General features: G+C 40.7%; 1 protein-coding gene across 4 annotated transcripts in view; it reads right to left on the bottom strand.

Annotated features, from left to right (window-relative positions):
• TMEM132D (transmembrane protein 132D) overlaps window positions 1-14,637 on the bottom strand; it is a 226,691-nt gene that overhangs the window by 27,915 nt on the left and 184,139 nt on the right. For all 4 annotated transcript variants that reach the window (XM_065032801.1, XM_005498362.3, XM_065032802.1 and 1 more), the window contains one exon: window positions 10,961-11,104. In XM_065032801.1, coding sequence (XP_064888873.1) covers window positions 10,961-11,104 — 144 coding nt within the window. The remainder of the gene's footprint in view (window positions 1-10,960; window positions 11,105-14,637) is intronic.

The raw sequence follows: 14,637 nt of genomic DNA, 5'->3' as shown, positions 1-14,637 counted from the left end.
GAGATTTTAGCACAGTTTCATCTGGATCTTCGAGCCTTCCTCCCTCAGACATGTGCAGGCAAGGGAGATTTTCATTTCTTTGCACTTATAGATGGGTATGTGTGAATCCTGAAAGGCTTTCACAAGCTAAAATAGATCTTTCCACATTAGCAGACACTTAGTTGGAGACATCACTCACATGGTGTCTGTGTCTGTCCTACCTGCTTTTTATGTACCACACACCATCCACAGAAGTAGCCTGGCCAACTCATTTCTCCAAGAGTGCTTTCTTCCAAATCCTCCTATCTAGCATGGAAATGGTGCCATTTAGGCTCTTTGGATTACAACAGTTTCTCATTGCCATATCTACTTGGAAATCAACTGACAAAATTTATGAGTGAAGATAATTTTCCAGTGGGTCAATGTAAGTTTCTTCCTCTGTTGCACAGCTTCTTAATAGACTGTGTGGACTGCAGAATCATGTTCCCTTGTATTATGTTATTCCTCATGCAATTTTAAAGTTCATCTACCTCAAGTAAATCTGGCTGTTTCAGCTAAAAGTTGTGTAGCCTTAGGGATTCTTGATCAGATGAATAGATGATCTTTTTAACACCTTGGGTTTCTGAATTTCATATCTTTCATTAAATCAGTCTCCCTTTCATGATTTATATTTATGCCAATGCCCAATTCTATTACAACTCTCTCTTCTGCTTTCTCAATTTCCTCTATTATTCTTTTTTGGGTCTATAATATCATTTCAGTGGCCAACTCATAGGCTGTCACTTCACATTTATGAACTGAAACATGAATGTGCATTATTACTTTATTTTTATGAAAATCCATGATAACTAATGCACCGATTCAATTTCTGCCAAGAAGCTTTATGGTGGGTTTCATATCTGGCCTCTAACCTCCATCCCTCCAAACAAACTTTTACATCTATATTTACATATTGGGATCATTATAGTTCTTTTATCTCCCCATCCCAACGACTTCAGAAGCTATAATGGATTTAGGTGGGAGTTTAATTAGAAATGGCTCTTTTGTGTATTTCAGGCTATATTTCACGGGGAAAAATATGACTCTAACAAATGAAAGATTTGATGTAACCCCCCAAAAGCCCCAGGCTAGCTAGATAATTCTACAGTGGAACAGACAACTAAGCAGTGGGAGACCATGGTGGTGCCCAGCTCCCTCACAAGCCAGCATTTATTTTATATCGGTTTATATCCTTGTAACAAAACTGCTCTCAGTAGTTTGCCACTGTTTTACAATGTACCAGTGCAGGCAGAATCGGATTATTTTCAGCACTTTTTTTCTTATTTCCATTTTTGGTGAGCAGCGAGTATCTCTGAGCATCCTCGGACACACACTGGGGTCAGCCTCGGGCCCCTGCCCCTTACAGATAACGAACTGGTCACTGCACTGTCAGCTTCCCACTAAAGAGCCAAGCTGGGGGTGTTCCCAGGAAGACAGACCACAGCAAACGGCAGGAAAGCCTGCCTGAGTGATGGTCTCATAATGATTTAGCTCATTAAACCTCATTAAAACTTAAGGCAGCCCTGAAGCACCCATGAAATCTGCTAGCAGCAAACTGGTCTGCACAGGGACGACGTTCCAGAAGACAGCAATGTGCCCCTCTTAATTCCAACGTGTGTGCTGCAGATACCAGGTGGTTCTGAACAGGTGATATTACATCTAAAGCTTTTTCAGAAGGAAAATGTAACGATAGATGAGTAATAAGTCTGAAGATTTAGCAGAATTTTCTATATTTGCTCACTGTGTCTGGCTGGTGAATGAGACTTTTCCTGCTTTTGGGTTGGTGTCTCAATAGCAACAAACCAACCAACCAGCCCATGAAGAAAACCCTTATCTGTAATTAGCCCTGGGGGAGACCAGATTATAACTGTCAGATCTGGACACTAAAAAGTACAGGATGAGGTTCCTCATACCTATGCACGGCTTTCCTACCCAGCCTGAGCTCCAAAGAAAGAAATATCAATGAATGTAGCCTAGCTGAATTTACTTAGAGGAAAGTGGAAGATGAGATTAGACACACACATTGTTTAACCCGGGAACAAAGGGCAGAATTCGGAAAACAACTTGTCAAGGTGTCTTCAAAAATTAGTATAGTACACACAACTGTATTGCCAGAGGGGCTGTTTCTGATCCCGTCTGCAGGCCTGTGTGAAATCCTTGTGATGAAATTCTCAGCCCTCGGGAAACAGCTGCTTTCAAGATTTGTTACAAGCTTGAAACTCAGCTCAGCGTCATCAAAACGTGTGAAGAACTTTCAAGGAAACATGGGCTGACTTACGGCTACGGCACTGAAACCGCTCCAAATGGCTCTGGCTGATCTTCGCTTTCAGCATTAAGCCAAAGCCAAACTAAACCATCCAGTGACGGTGAGAACTGTGCTTAGACACAATAAGGACTAGACTTTTTCTTCATCAGACAAAGTCCAGAGCAATGCCATTAACCGCACTGGGTTAAGTCTGGATTTTCAGTGGCAGAAATGAGATCCAATAATTAACAGAAATTGTATGTGTGCATGTGAGACTGATCCTGGTTTTTCCTTTAAGTGACAGTCAAGTGCAATTAATCTAATGCTTACAGACAATGCATAAAATGCACTTTCGTACACATCCGCTGTGCCTTTAGATGCTGAGGCACCAAGGCAAATGCTACTTCCCTTCATTACTAAAGTTTCACTTCTCCCTCTCTGGCTTTTAGCAGAATGAAACGGAGCGTGTAATGGAACGTCATGTTCACAGGTTTCATTTCGGTATCAGCTCCAGGTCTGCACAAAATCTCAAACATTACAACAGCTTTTCACATGCTCACAAAAGAAATTGCTGAAGGCACTCAAACCCTGGAGCCTGAAGAAGATGCTCTAAATTTACTCAAACAAACCCCTTTTACAGATGCAAAATAATGACCTGCTCGCAAACAATCGGGTTATTTTTAATAGTTATTATATGGAAGAGATTATATAAATTGGGATAAAACATCAGCTTTCTATAATACCCACCTGCTCTAAATACACAATTATACTTTTAACTAAAATTAAAGAGCCATTAAGGCCAGTTTTTGTAGGTGCTTAGGTTTCTAATTCCCAATCAAATTAATTGGATTTGAATGCCTAAACAGCTTCAGAAATCAGGCTTATCACCCAATAACCAGTTAAACAAGGCGGTGCTGCAATATATGACTGAAGTTGTTCAGCACTTCCATAGGTAGCTGATGTGAGAAAAATAATAGCACTGATGTCTCCTACAAACAAATACAACATCCACACCGCATTCTTAGACAATAGACCAGATCCTGTTACACATTATTATTGATAATAAACGGGACCCCAAGAACTTCTTGTATTCTTACACCTCAAAGCACTTTTCAGAGGTGTTTTCCTGCTCACCTTCTCATGCTCAGAAGTACTGCATCAATTCTGTAAGTAACTGCAAAGGGAACAAGTAAATGTGTAGCCAAAAGTTGTCATGGCAAACTAGGGGAGAGCTGAGGGCACAAGCCAGGACTACACTGCACTCGACAGAAAGAAAGGATGCAACACCATCTGCCTCAGAACATGCTTTTTCCAAGCTATTTAGGGATAGCAATTTTTAAAATTTGATTATGCCACACCAAAAACGTATCTGGAAAAGGATTAATTGGTCTTTCATAGGATATATTTGCTCTGCCCTAGCTTATGTAGCTCCTGAGGGGGATGCTGAACACTCTGGAAATGTTAAATAAGGAACCGCAGGACCCAGCCGTGCAGGCAGTGGTGCTTATGAGCCATAGAAGGAAAGAAATCTTCAGTAGCAGACCTGCACAGAGTCCATTACGTAAGAAATCTGGAAATATTCCTAAATCCTTGCTCAGCCGCTAGTATTTTATCATGACAGTCACTTTTATGTGCTGTGATTAAGCTATATTTAACAGGGGTGCTTCCTAACAAGTCTGTGCTCCGTCCTAGTTAGGGTTATGTATATTATTAACAATCACAATGATGATGCTTAGATAGTACCTTTTCTGCAAAGATCCCAAGGTAATTTTCAAGGATCTAGTATTAATGCTCTTTATCTGTCAAGGTAACTCAGAACCATTCTACATTTTTGTATGTGTCTATGCTGAGACAGATCAGATAAATAATGTGGCAAAGATCACAACAGCACACCAATGTCACGGCTGATGCCTACGCCAGAGCCTGTATTATAACCAGCACATTTCAATGCAGCATCCGAAATATCATCCAATGGCTTATCCGATTGTTATCCAATCTTATTAAGGCAGAGGCTAATGAAATGAAAATCAAAAGCCAAACACTGCAAACAGACTGAGCCCTTATTAGGATCTGTAACCCAACCCAGGCTCAACACTGGAGCAGACTTCCTTTCTTCATTGCCAACGAAGAAGAGAAACCGGACATGATTACAAGTCCCGGGCTCATTATGTCTTTTGACCTCTTAGCCTTCCTAACACTTGCAAGCACTTTTTCTTCTTCATATATGTATGTCCTAAATAAGCTCCTTGTTTTTCCAGTTGCCTTTGAGAACTCTAAGAGTCCTCCAAATATCCCATAGCAAATATTCAGGATATTTCAGGTCTTACCAGCAATTTCTCTACTAATTCCAGATCACCAGACTAATCTTCATCTAATGTTAATCAATATCCTACTGATACAGTCATGGGATCTAAGCATATTTAAATCAGCTGAAAATATCTTGTCACATAGATTTTTCTTTTCATAAGACCAATCCCTTCCATAGCAAATACAATCTCTGGACAGTCCTGCAAATGATAAGCAAAAGCAAAGTAATTTAGCAGCTATGCTGTATCTAATATGTCCAGAAAAATCCTAAATGGGGCTGAGAAGACAGTAATTTATATGGCATGTTGTAACTTTTTACTGCATGCTAATAAAGCAACACAGAGTTTTGTGTTGTGATCTGAGAATGGCTTAGAGCAGGCACAAAGAGCTATAAATACCACGTCTTCTAAAACAACGTGGCAGACGGTCACTGGAACTGAAGAACACAATGAGTTTTAAAGCTAAAGGGAACTTTTTAAGAGACTCACAAGTCACAATGATTAATGCAAACTCCTGTTTTGCAGACAGGTGCTATCAGATGACCTGAGCCCAATTTAGCTTTCATTTGTATCAGTGTGACATCATGTGCTTCATAACGCATGGCTGGCTTAGCCCAGCGAAGAAAGAACTAATGTCTCTTGTCCATTCCCTATTTCCTTGGCACATTTTTCCTAGAGATCAGCTAATCTCTTTTCATTGAGATGATGGAGCACTTCTCAGTACTGGGATTTGGTATATAATACAATGAGTTGGGCTTTGAAAGCAGCTAAAAACAGTAGGGACGCTATATCTGGCAGTCAGAAACAGGTGAGGCACTGGGAAGATCTTCACCCGCGGTTCCTGAGCATCTTCACGGGGAGCGTTCACCGCCACAGGGCCAGGAGAAGCCTTTTACAAGGATGGTACCACACTACCGATGTGACAGCACGGCAATGTCTGTGCAAACCGGTAATTTCACAGGCCATTTAAGCGAATACACAATAGAAAGAAGCACTCCTGGCCACCTCTCACCCTTAGCTACTGATTCCCACTCCGATATTACTTCTTTCCCGGTGCTGGCATGAGCTTTGTGAGCATCTGACGTGAGCTCAGAGGGAGCGGGGAGCTGAGCAGGCAGGCAGCTCACCCACCAAACCAAGAATGGATTCATTTTCACTCAGCTACACTCATGGTCAGCAGAACAACAGGGACGGCAGCTCCACGTTAGTTCGCTTTAAACACTCACAGCATTGCACCTCAGCAATTGCTCTATACATCAGGGACGTTCATCTTTTGGGTTCAGCGAGTGACTGGACCTGCTCAGTCGGCTCATGCCAACACTCAGGCTCTGAGACTGAACAACCCTCTCCAGAATTTCAAAGCTACTTTCTTAAAAAAGAACACAACAAAAAAAATGCCAGGGAAAATTAATTAATTAATTAACAAACTATCTCTCAAATACAAAACTTGCATTGATCTACCTGTGAAAAAATACCTGCTCTGCAAGTCCAGTCATTATAACTTCTTTCTTACTTCCCATGGTCACAGCTGACTACCAGCTGTCTGTATCTCTTCATAAACTATCAGCAGCTTACAAGAAGCGAAGCCACGATCTCTGCCCCATTACTCAAAAGAATTCCCAACTCAGATCATCGTTGGCATCACTGTTGGGATATTCTTTAGATTTTGGCCTCATTTTTTTCAGGGAAATAGACATATTCCTTCCCATGAAGAACAGAAATACCCACAGAAATCACCCCTGGCTCTACAAGAACACATTTCCACTCCCATTAAGCACAAAAAGACAGATTTCTTGTTATCTTCTGTAGAATACTGAGAAAGTCGCAATTCAGAAATTTGGATTTTTCTGTTACAGAGGAGTTTTGTATCTTATATGCTTACAACCTTTCATAAACATAAAGCAACTGTAGTCAACAGCAACGGTAGCAGTCACACCGGGATTTTCAGTATGGATGACTACAAAAAGGCAAACGGCTCCATGAAAACCTTGTTCTTTCTCAAGATTCACATCAGAATGATGAACTGGCAGAATACCAAAGAGACAAATGCAGTAACTTCAACAGCTGTAGGTGTTCTGATGATCCCTGACAGACGTGGGGTGGTCATATCAGTTCGACATGCAGAGCTTGTTTTTGCCATGTCTGCTCTGCATACCAGAGAGAGAGGGGAACACTGTTCCTGCTCCCTTATCACCACCATCAACAGCACATGGACTAAACTCAACCGTTACTACAACTTTTATTTATACAGTGCATTTTTCTAAGTTGGTCCTGTCTCCTGATTACTAGAGCAGACCAGGAAAAGTATTCTCTTTTTCACAGTCGCTTCATGCTGAGGTGAAAAGTTCAGAAGGATTCTGATGGCAGGAATCCTGAAACTGACTTGAAATGACAGGACATGATTTCATCATTTTCTGTCGAAATGAAATGTTTAGACATCGCAGGAAATAAAAACATCCCCTTGCTGACTTAAATCAAATGTTTGTTTCAAAATAGATCAAAATTATTTGGGATGGAATAAGGCAGTTCAGCTGGTGAGAGAAACTGTGTTATATTGTGGAAAACCATGGTAGATTGAACTTGATCTTCACCCGGCCCTCAAAGTAGAGATTTATCTTCCTTTTATAAAATTCAGCCTGACACAACCATATTCTATATGCAAGTGTTTAATCCAGACAAAATCCCATTTGCTCACGGTGAAGTATTTTCTTTGATATTATTCAACAAACTACGCTGATTTCAGCTGCTTTTTCCTTCTGTTTGGGTGCTCTGAACCCCGAGCAACCCATGCAACAAACTCACCCGATCGGGATACTGCACGTTCTGGTCAGCTAGTGGCACAGGTAACATGAATCTCAGATCACCCTTAGCTTGGCTTAAACTCAAGAGATCGCAGGGAAACTGGGATTCTCCACACTCTTGTTCTTAAATTTTTGTGTATCTTTGCAGTACCTGCATTTTGGGGGCCCATGATTTCGACCTGCAGCCATGAGGACTTTCTTTGCCAGTTGAAAGCTGGAACTGAATAGTTGTGTAATCATGTGCACCCAAGAATGTGTTGTAAAGAGAGTATCAAATGGACTGCCACTGGCAATGTGGTTGTGAAATCTCCAGCACTGGAGCTGCCAATGCTCAGCTAAGCAACAGATAAAATCCTGGACCCCATTATCTCCTCCCTTTGATTTTTCACTCTGTCGCCCCACTGACTTTAGGAGAATTCAACTCTGCCAGAAGTGCACCAGTGTAAGGAAGAAGAGAAACAGCTGCTAAAAGCTTAACGTTTTTTTAAAAGGTCTATTTCAGGATATTTTAAGTGCTCTGACGCTTCAGTTTGTTGTAAAGTCTGTCACCTGATTAAAAACAAGTTATTTTGCCACTGCTAAACCACACTGAAAGATTTATTAGCCTGCAGTAATACTTTACAAATTGCAATTGCGTTGTTATCCTCTCTAATACAGTCCAAAGGGAACAGAACGAAGCAGCCACCAGCCCTTCAGTCCATCAGCAATAACTTCCCACCACGGGTGTGTTTGGAGCACACAGATTTAGTGAGGAGTCCTCTACAAAATACTGCAATACAAAAAAGGGGCAGAGACACTGTACCCTGTTCCCAGAGCTGGTGCCGTTCACTGCCTGACTCCCCGCAAGTGGCTTCTGGACAGAGCTGAGAATATATTGGAATTTTTAGTTAACTGACCAAACAAAATGAATCTAAATGTGTTTTCATTTCAGGGCAATGAAACGCAGACTGTCAATCAACTCATCAAATTGAAAACCCAGAGCATCGCAAAGTGTTGCTTTGGTGACCTTAGGCTTTGTTGAGCCTTGAAAAAAATGGCCATTTTGAAATGGAAATGTCTTTTCAAAATGAAAGATTAAAATATGTTGACTTTTCCTCTCTCCTCTCCTCACTCTTGATTTAAATAATCTTGCGTATTTGATTCATATCAACAATTCAACAAAAAAAGTCTGGTCACCCATCTCTCTTTTCCATGAGGTCAGTAGGAGTTTTACTATCTACTTCAATCATTTGTCAATAACAATACTGTTTTAATGGACTAAATTCTGTCCTGACTTATTCAACCAAGTCCAAGCAGAGAAGTTTGTCTGAAAACAAGTCACCGCAGAATTTGGTATCTTTACAGTTCTTTGAAGTCTGAGTGGAAGAAATGAGTAATAAACGTGGTCCCTGAAACTAAAACAAGAATGAGGTATCCTCATTCTGCAAGGAAGATGAGCTTAAACTCATCATCAATCAACACACACCCAGAATAAAAGCTAAGCCATAAACACGTAATCAATCTGCTAGATGCTACATGACAGATGCATTGAAAAACAGCAACAGTAAAGACACAAACAGATGTAATCTTAATCTTTATATTTCAAAGGGGGGTTTTAAGTAGACTTTTTCTTCCATTTTATATTCACCACTCTAATGCTCAGAGAACAGAAACTCTAATTACTGTTGCAGGCTGAAGGCTGGCCAGTAATTATATATCTTTATCTTCATTAGCTAAGATGTCTGTGAATAAGGCTTGGTCTGAACCAGAGCAGGTAAACTGGAAACTTGGAGACACATTTTCAATTAAGAGCTCATTTGAAACTGGCAACTCATTTTGGTGCTGCTGAAACCTGCCTGCGGAGGAGGCAGCTCAGGGCTGTTTGCAGAAGCCCAGAATGTCTTGATCTCTGACCAGTGATTTCCTGTTTTGACATCAAGCCTATCATTAGTTTAATTGTGCAACGGTATATCTACTAATAATATTAAACACACAAACCTTTATTGGTATATTAACATACTTACAATTAATGATAGATGCACACTTAAGCCGTAGTACCACTTTAACCTCTTTGCGAGGGTTAGAGCTGAGCATACTGCTTACTTTAAACTGATCCAGATTTACAGCAGACAAAACCATTTCAGAAACACCCGGTGAGCACGCCGAAAAATTTGGATATACTAAAACTTTAGAAAACAAAACTGATTTTTAAAGTATCTTCCAAATGATCTATTTGTTTCCAAATACTTTTTTCTAGTTCTCTGAAAAAGCTTTACAGTTAGTTAATCAGTAAGTTAGTGAGTGAAGACCTAGTCCATTTACCTTCCGCAACACAAGTACCCCAAATAATTACTTCACTTTTTTAAACCTAGATTCAGCCCCACTGTTTGCTGTATGTGGCAAATTTAACACATTGAAAAGGGCTTCAGTGAAGCAAATAAAAAGAGATGTCTCTATTAAGACAGCCAGAAAGACACATTTAATCAGAAAATACCAGCATAGTGGCTATTCAGACCAACAGAAACCCTGCGTAGATTCTAGAAAGGAAACACCAAAAATGCTGTGATTTTAAAATGCTTGGGTTCATCTCGTGTATAAGAAATTACCATGAAGAGATTACTTAAAACGAGCCTAGAGTGTAATCATTCCAATTTTTTGACAAAAAACCCCTCTGTTTAGAGATAACTCAAGAAAGATAATTGAAACCCATACCCAGCTCTGTTCTTCAGTTACCCAGTTGTCACCCACCCTGTGACATGAAGTTACTGAAATTGCAGGTGTGTCTCCAACTCCCAGCAGTTTCCCATACAACAGTAAAACCTGAGTACCTGCACCCCTATTTGCCTATAAAGGCAAAAACTGTCCACTAGGAAATATCTGAAAAAGCTGATGGGACCCAGAGAGGTTTGCATTGGAGCTAAACACCACCCTTAGCTGTGTGAATCCAAATTAAAATGAACTAACGGAACAGGCAGAGAGCTCAGCATTCCAGTCAGCTTTTAGGCTAAGGCAAATTTCACAAAGGCCAAGTCCTCAATATGGTGCAGTTCACAAAAGTTAATGGGATAACAGTGATTTCCAGCAGCTGGAGGGGTGGCCTGTAGTATTTGTAATCGTTTTGTGACATGCTGGTTATGTTAAAAAAGAATTCAATTTTAACTTTTATTTGTAGCCATGTCTCTCATTTCCTGCTCTCAAGTGACAGCCACAGATAAGTTTGTGAAAAGATAAATGCTGCTGTAGACAAGCCAATATTTCTGTCACCATGTTGGAACATTTCCACCGTATCTCCCACAACCGCCACTGCTGACCGTGTCCTTCCACCACCACTAACATGCATTAACCATTAACCAAACTGAGTAAGAATACATAGAACTTCCTAAAAGCTTTTGGTAGTAATATTGGTACAAGCTGAAAGCCTTCAAGAAGCAGCAGTTTTCTTGAGGGTCCAGTCTCTGAACTACTGCTCTACTGAACTAATCTGTGCATAGGGCTGATAACAAACCTTTGTCTTTCAGCAGCAGAACAGTTCGGAAGGTGAAAGAACTTGTTATGTTAGAAACCACCAGTGTTTTGCAGGGCCTTTGTGCAACAGAGCACTATGGTCCTACCTTAATGACATCTTCATCTGACGATCTGCACTCCACAGATTCCAGAAGATCACTCACAGTCCCGTCGTCTTCCACGGAGATCACTTTGACAGGGACGGCCACTGTCTTCCCAGTGAGAATTGCTGTATTCAGGATCTCTGCTTCCTAAGAAACCAAAAAAGCCCATTTAGTCAATACATATTGCTTTATTAGTACCACCTACTTTAATTTCTAAAGTTGTTCTAAATCTATATTCTAAGATTCATTATAATTTCTGAGATCATGAATTAATTTTTCTATTCCAATAACCATTCCAGAATAGGCAAATTTCCTCCCTTTAATCCTGGAAGCAAACTCCCAGTTCTGATTCAGGGCTGTCAGGACATTTGTCCTGCCCTAATTGCTATTTCGCAAATGCTCACCAAGTGTCAGAGCAACTTAACACCCGAGGAATGACCCTGCACCACATAAACAACATATCCTTGCATCTAGCAAGACTGAAATCTCCACCTTGAGGAGCTCACTAATGATTATGCTGATCACATGAAAATAATGTCTGAAAGTTCTGCTGTTTTACCCACAAAACCTTTATTTCTGAGAGGTTTTCTACAAATATTGAAATTGTATGGCACCGTCACACAAATACTGTCAACATTTAGAGCAAAGAGGCACTGAGCAATTCTTAGGAACAGGTTTGGATTGCAGATGGTCAGAAGTTGCCATGATTCCAGTCCTGCATAAGTAACTACTTGTACCACAGGACCATGGGGAATCAGACCCTCGCCAGGTTTTCTAGGACATACCGTGGCTCTCGCTGGGTAATGGTGGGCTTGTTCACAAGTTTTCTTTCCTTCTCTTTTAGTGAGGTCTGTGCAAAACCATCCTCTCTCAAAAAGGAAGGATGGGCTCTTGAAACAAAATAAGCCCTGCAGTGATTTTTGTCACTGGTATGTCATTGTTGTGATGGTGATTGCAAAATGCATTCCTTCTGTTTGCTTTATCACTTCTAATTTAAGAGTGCTGAGTTCTGATTATATGAAGGGCACGAGACCACAGAGCACTCTCGGTTACCTGGTGTCACATCAGCCTCGCACAGCGAATATCACTGACGTGTGCGACGTACCCAGAGAGCACAAATTGATGCCTCCATTCTTCCGCTCCTAATTGCAAGATATTGCTCGTTCCTGGAAAGGTCTCTGAGCTTCGAGAACCATGCCTGCGAATCACAGACTATCCTGTAGAACAAGAGGCTCTTGATTTCAGCTGGCTCTTGTGGAATAAAGGCTTCCAAAGCCCCCCAAGTGCTAACTTCTCATTATCTAAATAGCTCACACTATGAGCTCAGGGACTGACCTGATTTTACTTGTGGAAGACAACAAAATGAGATTGAAACCAAGTTACCAGAAGATGATGACTCCCCCTACTGCCTCTTGGGCTAAAGAGAAGCTGGGATTTCTCTCATCTAAAGGATACAGATAAAAAAGACCTTTTCTTATTACTTAAAGGAACAGAGACACTTTATTCACACTCAAAGCAATATTTAAAGAAAGAAAGAAAAAAACCTCAATCTTTTTGATAGCTGCTTTGCCGAAGTTCCCCCATCCTCACCATGATCTTCGGGGGAGGGTGAAACAGCATTTCACAAAAAGAGCAGAAGAAAATCCTCTCCCTCCCTCAGCATAAAAGCCTTTCAGATATTTTGAAATTATAATTCATACAAAGGTGAGAATATCTGCCTGTACTGTAAGGCCCTTCTGTCTTGAGTGCACATTTGTTCTCAGTAGAGAATATATTATTCAGGCAACTGGGGTCTCAGAAAGATTTGTAATTAAGTTTCCAGGTTCTCTTATTTCTTTCAGATCTGAGCTTTGCAGCAAAGTTATTCCTTGTAAGGTATTTAGATACTTTTACCACTCTCGTATAGGCTCCAGAGGGCTGCAAATGGGGGCAGCTTGACAGAACAACTGCCATTAAGCATCCGTGATAACTACAGAATCCAGACATTAGGTCCTGATTTTGCAAACACTTGGGTATGAATCTCATTTCAGTGGGACTGTTTGAGGCCATACCACGTGTGTTTGAGGCCATACCACGTGTGTTTGAGGCCATACCACGTGTGTTTGAGGCCATACCACGTGTGTTTGAGGCCATACCACGTGCCTGGCTACTTGCACCAAGTCCAAAGCTGAAAAGACCCGCTCCCCCAAGCAGGACCGCCTTTCTTCCTCCAGTTGATACATTACAGTATGACCCCTGCGATTATTTTATAAAGCGAAGGGGAGTTTAATAACCAAGCCTTTGAAACAGTGTGATTAATGAGGTCTCCTTACCAAAAGCAAATGTAATTTCCCCTGGTGAGAGCTAGTAACTGAGAATGATACTCCGAAGCTTCATTAATTTCTTTTGCGTTTCCAAATTTTCCAAGTGCTGGCTTTGGATATTCTGAATTCAGACTGAATCCCTGGCATGGAAATGCACACAAAGCCAGGCTCGATCCAAAATCAAAGATCCCAGATTCAAAGTATTACAGCTCCTGTGTGTAGCCATGTTCTGGATCTACGTTCAGAACCGCACACAGCCCATAGCAGCACAACGTGCGGAACGTGACAGTATTGCTGATTCCTAGGCAGTCACAAAAACCTCCATAACAATCCTTGTCCCCTCTGCCTCCAAGAGAAATGAGGGAGGTGGGGGGTAAGAAGTAATGCCTGCAGTTCACAGAAATCCCTGCTGTGATTTTCTGACTTTCCATCAGCAACTATTTGTCCGGTCCCAGGAAAAGAAATTGATCCAATACTTTTCTAAAGCAGAAGAAAGGCAAAGCAAGCTGGCAATGATCCGAAGCTGTGTTAATCTGCAGCAGAATAACTGAGCTGCACGTTCTGTTTGCAGAGGTTTTGGTACCTCTACACGTACCGACTTGGAGGATGGTTTCTTTAGGCACCTGGTTTGCATCGCACCCTTAAACACAGAGGCACAACAACCATTTACACCAATTTACACAGCAGGGGCAGAGTAAAATGCTTCTTCTGACATTTGTTTAATGGCTAGACAGGGCTTAATGTTTTCCTGGTGAAAGCATATGAAAACCATTGCATTTTGAGGAAACAAACATGATACTTCTTTAGCTATACAGAGATTTATAGCTGAGAGTCTCAGCATGTAAAAACTGTAAATCTAAATAGTTACTAATTTAAAAGTGTTACTTTTTGCTGCTTAAGTGATGAAAGAATCTTCTGCAGAAATATTATATTCCTTACCCATAAGTAACATAGATCATAGGAGATAGAAAGTCAGGGCACTACAAGATGGGAATAGTTATGCTTTTGCAAAGCTATAGCCAAATATTCTAACTGCTAAAAGTTGATTCCCTGAACAGCTATTAAAAAGTTGCTGAACTTTCTCTATTACATACCGTATCTCTATAATTCACATACAATGAACCCTCCTATAATAAAATGAAATAATACTAGCAAACAGAGAAAACCATTTTTCTCCATGTAATGGAAATGCAAGACTAACTAACATTTATTCTGAAAATGATACCACATTAAAAAAATAGTAATACTTTTAAATAGGATTCTGGAGTGACCATGCTTTGCCTACTGAAGAGATTCATATTAAATAACTGAGCATATTAAGCCCTCCAGCAGAACCATATTCAGAAGATACACACAATAAGCATCTATTTAAGTAGA

The sequence above is a fragment of the Columba livia genome, chromosome 17 (genome assembly GCF_036013475.1).
Source record: "Columba livia isolate bColLiv1 breed racing homer chromosome 17, bColLiv1.pat.W.v2, whole genome shotgun sequence".
Taxonomy (NCBI): Eukaryota; Metazoa; Chordata; class Aves; order Columbiformes; family Columbidae; genus Columba; species Columba livia.
Note: the sequence above shows the minus strand (reverse complement) of the source record. Positions and strands in the feature narration are given on the sequence as shown.